At 38.9% G+C, this 10227-nt stretch overlaps 1 protein-coding gene across 1 annotated transcript; it reads left to right on the top strand.

Annotated features, from left to right (window-relative positions):
• Positions 1-4258: 4258 nt before the first annotated feature.
• LOC133784796 (uncharacterized) lies at positions 4259-6016 on the top strand. Its single transcript, XM_062224068.1, has 2 exons — positions 4259-5339; positions 5621-6016. The coding sequence occupies exons 1-2, from the start codon at positions 4259-4261 to the stop codon at positions 5656-5658; spliced, it is 1119 nt and encodes a 372-aa protein (XP_062080052.1). The 3' UTR covers positions 5659-6016.
• Positions 6017-10227: the final 4211 nt, after the last annotated feature.

Below are 10227 nucleotides of genomic sequence, written 5' to 3'. Positions count from 1 at the left end.
GAACTAACTATCATTTATCTGATTTTATCAACTTTAAACCCTTTTGTTTTGTGAGCTTTTAATGTTCATATATGGCTTATAAAATAAAAGTAAGGAACTAGTGGCCATAGTTTAAGAAGCATGCCACCAAGATTTAAGAATCAATAAGGAAGTGGCCACACTAACCATATATAACGAAAGACTTAACTAAGTTAACCTTGTCATAACAGAAATACCTAACTTAACTACCCTTTCTTACTATGTATATATATAGCTCTGATCTTTAACAACTTGTTTGCAAACGAGTCTCTCTCTCTGCTTTCCTCTTCTTGTTCTTGTTGACATCATCGGCAATGGCTGACACAAAGTTAAGTACATTAACAATTTCTGAATTATCAAAGTTCTGAGTTCTTCTCAGTCAAAACACATCAACAATTTCTTAAACGAAAGTTCAGTCTCTTTTCTTCTTCTTCTTCAGATTCTGTATACAATAATGACAACAGTACTAGCACTCCAATGGGATCCCAGATTGAATCAAAATATGTTGTAATTTACAACATCAATCAAGATCCACCGCAATATAAATAACACACATAACAAGTACCATGTGTTAGAATGTGAAAAGTGGTGCATGTTATAATGTGGAAAGTGGTGCATGGTAAGAAGCATGAGGTTCCATCTCAAAACCAATTGGTGATGAGTGGAGTAACCCATGCTCTTATAAATGGTATGATAATCCCACATACTTTCCATATGGGATTCTATTCTCTAACATCTCCCCTCAAGATGGTGGCTATTTTTGCTCACCAATCTTGGACGGCTTGATCGCAAGTGGCTCGTTGGCTCACTATCCCCGAATCACAAAGGACTCTTTTGGCTCTTTTTTTTTTTTGGACCGGTTTTGGATTTGGATCGCACATACTCGAGAGTTTTCTTTGGCTCTGATACCATGTTATAATGTGGAAAGTGGTGCATGGTAAGAAGCATGAGGTTCTATCTCAAAACCAATTGGTGATGAGTAGAGTAACCCATGCTCTTATAAATGGTATGATGATCCCACATACTTTCCATGTGAGATTCTATTCTCTAACAGTGCATGGTAAGAAGCATGAGGTTCCATCTCAAACCAATTGGTGCTGAGTGGAGTAACCTATGATCTTATGTATTGTTGAATATACCCACACACTTTCCATGTGGGATATTTTTCTCTAACATCCCCCCTCAAGATGGTGGCTATTTTTGCTCACCAATCTTGGATAGCTCGATCACAAGTGGCTCTCAATCTTTTTTTGGCTCACTATCCCAGAATCACAAGTGGCTCTCTTGGCTCTCTTTTTTGGACCGGTTTTGAATTTGGATCGGATATATACTCGTTAGAGTTTTCCTTGGCTCTTGATACCATGTTAGAATGTGGAAAGTGGTGCATGGTAAGAAGCATGAGGTTCCATCTCAAAACTAATTGGTGATGAGTGGAGTAACTCATGCTCTTATGTATTGTTGAATGTACCCCACACTTTCCATGTGGCATATTTTTCTCTAACACCCCCCTCAAGATGGTGGCTATTTTTGCTCACCAATCTTGGATGGCTCGATCACAAGTGGCTCTCGCTCTTTTTTTGGCCCACTATCCCCGAATCACAAGTGGCTCTCTTAGCTCTCTTTTTGGACCGGTTTTGGATTTGGATCACATACATACTCGTTAGAGTTTTCTTTGGCTCTTGATACCGTATTAGAATGTGGAAAGTGACGCATGGTAAGAAGCATGAGGTTCCATCTCAAAACCAATTGGTGATGAGTGGAGTAACCCATGCTCTTATGTATTGTTGAATGTACTCACAATTGGTGAATGTACTCACACACTTTCCATGTGAGATATTTTTCTCTAACACCATGCAACAACTACTCAAACTGTAAATCAAAGCAGCAAATACAAATGAAATGAAAAAAACAGAGTAAACACGAGAATTATCCTAGTTCAGATCAATGAATGATCCTACATCCAGCTGAGAAACACCACAAGCAATCCACTAATCTTTGAGTCAAATTACACCCTAACAGTTGAATAAACCAAGATTTCTCTCAGTACAAATGTCACACTCACAGTACTTGTACAATACTCGTGAACTCTCAGATTTTCACTCACAGTTTCTGAAGAATTCACTCAGCTTGGTTTTCTTTTGTCTCAGAAGTATTACAAGTAACATTGACTAACTCTCTCTTAAAAGAAAGGGTATATATATATATATACATATAAGGTTTGGTAATCCTAACTGAAATTGTTAGGAAGTTTTGGGCGGCAAAACATATGATAGAATAAGTTGCTAAGCAAATAGAGAATTAACTCCAGAAATTCCACCTTAATTCTTCAAAGCTGCAACTACATAACCCCATTTGGATGCTTGTAGTGATATACTCTAATTCATCATCCAGTACCAATATTCAGCAAGCTAATACAATGAACTAGCTTGCTGAATGGAAGAACTTTTGTCCCCAAGTCGGCTGGATTCTCTTCGGAAGGAACTTTCTCTAATTCTATTACTTGGTCTTCAATCTTCTCTCGAATCCAATAAAGACGTATATCTATGTGCTTTCTCTTCTCGTGGTACACCGGGATTTTGCATAGGTGTATTGACGATTGATTGTCTGAATACACTATGCATTTACTCTTCAAATAGCTGTAGTTCAAGAAGGATTCCTTGTAACCAGATAGCCTCTGCAGCAGCCATAAATACCACTTCCGTAGTGGACAAAGCTACCACCTGTTGTAACTGAGATTTCCAACTGATGCAACTTTGGTTTATTAGAAAAACATATGCAGTAGTAGATCTTCGGTTGTCCTTGTTTGAAGAAAAATCAGAGTCAACATAGCAACTCAAATTCAGCTGACCAGCTGCATTCTTGTAGACCAGACCATATTTTGAAGTTCCTTTGAGATACCTCACTTAAGAGCATTCCAATCCTCAACCCCTGGATTAGACATGTACCTACTGTGCAATATCTGGTCTTGTACTGACCATGATGTACATTAAGCATCCAAAAGCCATGGCATAAGGTATTGAGTCCATTTCTCTCCTTTCACTGTCACTTTTAGGACATTGTTCTGCATAAAGCTTAAAATGACTTGCCAATGGGACTCATTTAGCTTGAGCTCCTTCCATATTAAATCTCTTAACTTTGTTAATGTAATTAACTTGACTCAAGATCATCATACATTTGTGCCTCTTGACAGGTCTGAGATCTTTCATCTCAAATTCAGCCTTGAGTTTTTTCTTCACATTGTCAATCACTGCTGCATTTTTTCCAATAATTAGCATATCACCAACATACAACAATAAGTAAACTGTTGTTGATGATGCCAAGTCTTTAAAATACAAACATGAATCAAATTTTGATCTTGAGAAACCAATTTCTTGAACAAAGAGATTGAATCTCTTGTTCCATTGCCTTGGTGATTGCTTTAGCCCATAAAGTGATTTTTTAAGCAAGCATACTAGCTTCTTTCCTTTTGGTTCCACCTGAAAGGTGGTTGCTTCATATAAATCACTTCATCTAAGAAGCCATTAAGAAACATCGTCTTCACATCAAGTTGCTCAATCTCAAAGTCACACTGAGCTGCGATTACTAGCATCATACGAACAATTTTATACTACTACTGACGAAAACACATCCACATAATCGACACCCCCCACTTGAGTAAATCCGTTAGCCACCAATCTTGTTCACTTGGTGAGTTTCCTACTTTAATTTTGAACAGCCACCTACAATCTATTATCTTTTGATTTTCTGGTTCAGCAACTAATTCCCATGTCTTATTCTTGATAAGTGAGTCTATTTCTTCTTGCATTGCCATCTTCCGGGTGTTAGAGTTATTATTTGAGGGCATTTTAGTCTTTTCTTAATTATTGTTATTTTATATCTTTTTGCTATCTCTCATTTGTGTGTGTTATGGATTGTGTCTTTGCATAATTATCATGGTATCAAAGAAGGGTTTATGGAATTGAATTTCTTAAGCGTAACCATAGCTTTTGCGGATCCAACTTCGCTGTGAGTTGGCTGGGGGGTTGCAGGGGGGCAGCGCGCCACCTGCCCGGGGTTCGGGGCGGGGCCCCGAAATTTTTTTTGGCTTGGGTCTCCTTCGTATTGCAGCAATTTGGGTCGAAGCATCTTTGCAGTAACTCGGTATGTGATTTTTGTGTTCATTCTGAAATTTTAGGGTTTTGTCAGATTGCAGAATTTGGGAACTTTTGTCTGAGATAGCATTTGGAAATTTGTTTATGAAATGGCAAGTAATAGAGATGATTCCCTTCAATCCATTAGTGTGAGGTTAGATGGAAAGAATTATTCTTATTGGAACTATGTGATGAAAAAAATTTTGAAAGGGAAAAAGATGTGGGGTTATGTTTCTGGAACTTTGGTTAAACCAACAAATGACAAAGCGAATTATGCAACTTTGCTAGAAAATTGGGAAGTGGATAATTCAAAAATTATTACTTGGATAAACAACTCTGTAGAACACTCCATAGGTACCCAACTAGCCAAGTATGAAACAGCGAAGGAAGTTTGGGACCATCTTGCAAGGCTGTATACTCAGTCTAACTTTGCAAAGCAATATCAATTAGAATCAGATATTAGAGCTCTTGAACAGAAAGATATGAGTATTCAAGAGTTCTATTCAGTTATGACAGATCTATGGGATCAATTGGCCCTTACTGAATCTGCAGAATTACGAGCTTTTGCACCATATATTGCTCGTAGGGAGGAACAACGATTGGTTCAGTTTTTGATGGCACTTCGTGGTGACTTTGAGGGACTCCGTGGCTCTATTTTGCATCGTTCTCCACTTCCTTCGGTTGATTCAGTAGTTAGTGAACTATTGGCAGATGAAATTCGTCTTAAGTCTCAAGCAGGAAAAGGCATCCTCCCAGCACCCAGTCCCTCTGTTTTGGTAGTTCCTCCTCGACACTTTACTCACCATGAGAATAAACCTAACACAAAGGTTGGAGTTGATGAATGCAGCTTTTGCAAACAAAAAGGTCACTGGAAGGCTCAGTGTCCTAAATTAGTAAATCGTGCACCTCAGCAACAAAGACATCAACTCAGACCTCCTCAATTCGGTAATCAACCGCCTCATTATGGTAGCCAACCACAGTTTGGCAACCACTCACAACCTCGACCATACCGTCCTCCGCAATTTAATGCCGCTGCTACTGTACCTCCATCTGACTCGTATGATTTTGGGGCCTCATCTTCCAATCCTGCTCTTGCTGCCCTCTCAGAACAGTTTCAGAAGTTTCTTACCATGCAGCCACATGCCATGTCCGCCTCTTCTTCGGTAGGTCAGCCCCCTACTAGCTCTTCAGGTATGACATCCTCTACATGGATTTTAGATTCTGGAGCCTCGCACCATATGTCTCCACATTCGAAATCTTTTGTTTCCTTGTGTCCTGCATCATCTGTGCCTGTCATGACTGCTGATGGTACTCCTATGCCATTAGCAGGTGTTGGTTCTGTTGTCAGTCATCATTTATCGCTTCCTAATGTTTACCATATTCCTAAGCTTTCACTAAACCTTGTATCTGTTGGTCAATTGTGTGATTCTGGTTACTCAGTGTCTTTTTCTTCTACTTCTTGTCATGTGCAGGATCCGCAGTCTCAGAAGCTGATTGGGACCGGCCGTAGGCGGGGGGGTTTATATGTTTTGGATGAGCTGAAATTACCAGTATTTGCAGCTCCTAGTGTTGATCTGTCTTCCTTTCAATTGTCTCCATCATCGTCTAGTTTTTATTTATGGCACTCTCGCCTTGGTCATGTTTCAGCTTCCCGTTTAAGATTCTTAGCTTCTACAGGAACCTTAGGAGATTTGCAAGTTCATGATATTTCTGATTGTAGTGGTTGTAAACTTGCAAAATTTTCTGCTTTACCTTTCAGTAAAAGTACTTCATGTTCTGTTGCACCTTTTGACTTAGTTCATTCTGATGTGTGGGGACCCTCTCCTATTGCTACAAAAGGAGGGTCTAGATATTATGTCTCTTTTGTTGATGATACACTCGATTTTGTTGGGTTTTTCTAATGAAATGTCGTTCTGATTTCTATGATATTTATGATCGTTTTCGAGCTTATGTAAAAACTCAACATGCTTCTGTTATTAAATGTTTTAGATGTGATCAAGGTGGTGAATATACTTCAAATAAATTCTGTAATTTGCTTGCTTTAGATGGAACTGTGTATCAAACTTCTTGTACAGATACCCCTGAACAAAATGGTGTTGCTGAAAGAAAGCATAGACACATTATTGAAACTGCTCGTTCTCTTTTGTTGTCCTCATCTGTGCCTAGTCAGTTTTGGGGAGAAGCAGTTCTCACTGCAGTCAACCTTATTAATAAGATTCCATCTTCAATCACTTCAGGTTTGTCCCCTTTTGAAAAACTATATGGACATATTCCTGATTATTCTTCTTTGAGAGTCTTTGGTTCTACTTGCTTTGTTCTTCGTCCTAGTGTAGAGCGTACAAAACTGTCATCACGCTCTGCACTTTGTGTGTTCCTTGGTTATGGTGATGGCCAAAAAGGATATCGTTGTTTTGATCCAACTTCTCAAAAATTATATGTATCTCGCCATGTTGTTTTTCTTGAGCATATACCCTTCTTTTCTATTCCTGGCACTACTCACAACTTGACCAAATCAGATCTTATTCATATTGATCCTTTTTGTAAGCATACAAGTACCTCTTCTCCTCAAGTTCCTCAAATTGTAGAGTCTGAATCTTCTCCTGGTCCTATAGTCCCCTTTCCACGTCATTACTCTCGCAGGTCTCGAGTTATTGATACTGGTATTTCGCAGGCTGACATTTCTGAAACACCTCCGCCTACAGCTGTTCTAGATCCTTCTGATACTGTAGATCCTCCTCGCTATCCTCAGCGCACTCGTAAGTCTACTAAACTACCACATTTTGTTTATTCGTCTTATTCTATCCCTTTCACTTCGTTTTTAGCGTCTATTCATTGTCTCTCTGAGCCTTTATCCTATAAAGAAGCAGTTACTGACCCTCTTTGGCAGCATGCTATGAATGAGGAACTTTCAGCTTTGCACAAGACAGATACTTGGGATTTGGTATCTTTACCTCCTGGTAAACATACAATTGGTTCTCGTTGGGTCTATAAAATCAAGACCAAGTCTGATGGGTCTGTTGAACGCTACAAAGCTAGATTGGTAGCTAAGGGATTTTCTCAACAGTATGGTATGGATTTTGAGGAAACTTTTGCTCCTGTTGCAAAAATGACTACTGTCCGTGCTCTTATAGCAGTTGCATCTGCTCGTCAGTGGAATATATCTCAGTTGGATGTTAAGAATGCTTTCTTGAATGGCGATTTACATGAAGAGGTCTACATGGTTCCTCCTCCTGGGGTCCCTCACAATCATGGAGAAGTTTGTAAGCTTAAGAAAGCTCTGTATGGTCTCAAGCAGGCTCCTCGAGCATGGTTTGAGAAGTTCTCCAATGTTGTTACTTCTCTTGGGTTTCTCTCAAGTAATCATGACTCAGCACTATTTGTTAAGTGTACCAATGCAGGTCGTATTCTCCTTTCCTTATATGTTGATGATATGATCATTACTGGTGATGATTTAGATGGAATTGCAGTGTTAAAGTCTCAATTAGCTTCTCAGTTTGAGATGAAGGATTTGGGGCCTCTTCGGTATTTTCTGGGTATTGAAGTTGCCTTCTCCCCAAAAGGCTATCTTCTTTCTCAGTCAAAATACACTTCTGACATTATTGACCGTGCTCGTCTTACAGATACAAAAGTAGTTGCCACTCCTTTTGAGCTCAATGTTCAGTATTCTCCTTCTGATGGCACTCCCTTGCATGATCCTACTTTGTATCGCACTATTGTTGGCAGTTTGGTTTATCTCACTATCACTCGCCCCGACATTGCATATGCTGTTCACATTGTTAGTCAATTTGTTGCCTCTCCTACTACTGTTCACTGGGCAGCTGTTCTTCGCATTTTGAGGTATCTTCGGGGTACTATCTTTCAAAGCCTTTTGTTTCCCTCCACTTCTTCCTTGGAGCTGCGTGCATACTCTGATGCTGATCATGGTCGTGATCCCACGGATCGGAAGTCTGTTACTGGTTTCTGTATCTTTTTGGGTGATTCTCTTATTTCTTGGAAAAGTAAGAAACAAACTGTTGTCTCCCAATCTTCCACTGAAGCAGAGTACCGCGCTATGTCATCTACTACCAAAGAAATTGTTTGGTTAAGATGGCTGCTTGTAGATATGGGTGTATGTCATTCTCAACCCACTCCTATGTATTGTGACAATCAGAGTGCCATCCAGATTGCTCACAACTCAGTTTTTCATGAACGCACCAAGCACATTGAGATTAATTGTCACTTCACTCGTCACCACCTGAAGCTTGGCACTATCACTTTGCCTTTTGTTCCTTCTTCTTTACAGATTGCTGACTTCTTTACTAAGTCTCATTCTATTTCTCGTTTTCAATTTCTAGTTGGCAAACTCTCGATGCTTATTGTTGCTGCATCGTGAGTTTGAGGGGGGGTGTTAGAGTTATTATTTGAGGGCATTTTAGTCTTTTCTTAATTATTGTTATTTTATATCTTTTTGCTATCTCTCATTTGTGTGTGTTATGGATTGTGTCTTTGCATAATTATCACCATTCACTTTTATATTGGCTTGTCACAGCTTCATCATATGTAGTCGATTCAGGGATATCATCTTGTACTGCAGCAAGAGCATAGGCCATTAAATCAGCTTCCCCATACTTAGCTGGTGGTTTTATGACTCTTCTTGTTCTATCTCTTGCTAAAAGGTATTCTGAAGTTTCAGGGGCTTGTCTGGCTTTTTGAGTTACACTTGTTTCAGTTTCTACCTGAGCTAGTGGTGTAATTGTAGCATTTGGTTTAGCCCTTCTTAATTCAATTTCAATTTCAGCAAGGTCTTCATCATTACCCTGTGTACCTGCATCAAGAGAATCACAGCCTTTCTCGGCTTTCAAGTGAGCAAAATCATGTTCATTAAAAACATCTCTTGAAATTATTATTTGTGGTTTGTCATTCTCAAAAGTACACGGTCTATAACCTTTAACTCCTCAAGGATAACCTAGAAAAACACATTTTTCTGCTCTAGCATCAAGTTTTGTCTTTCATACTGTGAGCATATGCAGTACACCCGAATTTTTTTAAATGTTTCAAACTTAATGCTTTACTAGTTAGTTTTTCATAAGGTGCTTTAGAGTTAAGAGACCTACTTGGGCTACTATTTATTAGATAGCATGCAGTAATAAGTGCTTCTCCCCAAAATGATTTTCCTAAACCAGAACTAATTAATAAGCACCTTACTTTATTTAAAAGTGTTCTATTCGTCCTCTCAGCTACATCATTTTGCTAAGGGGTTTTTATTAATGTTCTATGCCTAACAATGCCATAATCAATGCATAATTTTTTAAATTCATTTTTTATAAATTCAAGTCCATTGTCAGTCCTTAACACTTTAAGTTTCTGGTTTAGTTGATTTTCCACTTCAGTTTTCCATGCTACAAATTTATTCAGGCATTCATCTTTACTTGTAAATAAGTAAACCCACACACAACGACATCTACAATTGATAAAAAATAGTGCTTACCTGAATGTGTAGCCACTCTACTAGCTCCCCAAAGATCTGCATGAACATATTCAAGTGGTTTCTTTGAGCAGTGTGTTGCAGCTGCAAATTTCAGCCTATGGTGTTTTTCGAGTACACAAGCTTCACAAAAGGTAGAGAACCTGCCTACACATCTCCCAACAAGCTTGTTTATGTAATTCCTTCAGTCCATGCTCACTCGTACGACCCATTCTTTGATGCCACATTTCCCTTTCTGACTCTTAACCACATCTGCTTCGGCACTAGGCATTGTCTCACCTTTGAGTATATATAAACCATGGAGTTTTTCACCTTTCATTACTGTCAAAGAACCTTTAGAAATTTTTTAAGCTGCCATTTGATGATTTAAAATTATATCCTTCATCTTCAAGAGTGCTAAGGGAGATTAAATTCCTTCTTAAATCAGGCATGTGCCTGACTTTTGTAAGTTTTCTTATTGTACCATCAAAGTGCTTAATAGCCACAATCCCAATGCCAAGAACTTTACAAGCTCTGTCGTTTCCAATCAAAACAGACTCACTATCCACCTGTTGGTACTCAATGAAGCTTTCTTGATTGGGACACATGGAATGTACACCCGGAGTCAATGATCCA

The sequence above is a fragment of the Humulus lupulus genome, chromosome 6 (assembly GCF_963169125.1).
Source record: "Humulus lupulus chromosome 6, drHumLupu1.1, whole genome shotgun sequence".
NCBI classification, from domain to species: Eukaryota; Viridiplantae; Streptophyta; class Magnoliopsida; order Rosales; family Cannabaceae; genus Humulus; species Humulus lupulus.
Note: the sequence above shows the minus strand (reverse complement) of the source record. Positions and strands in the feature narration are given on the sequence as shown.

Excerpts from the sequence above, each read along its gene's own strand:
- LOC133784796 (XM_062224068.1), top strand. The coding sequence starts at position 4,259 with ATGGCAAGTAATAGAGATGATTCCCTTCAATCCATTAGTGTGAGGTTA. Across the intron at positions 5,340-5,620 it reads GCCCCCTACTAGCTCTTCAG|GATCCGCAGTCTCAGAAGCT; the intron begins GTATGACATCCT and ends TGTCATGTGCAG.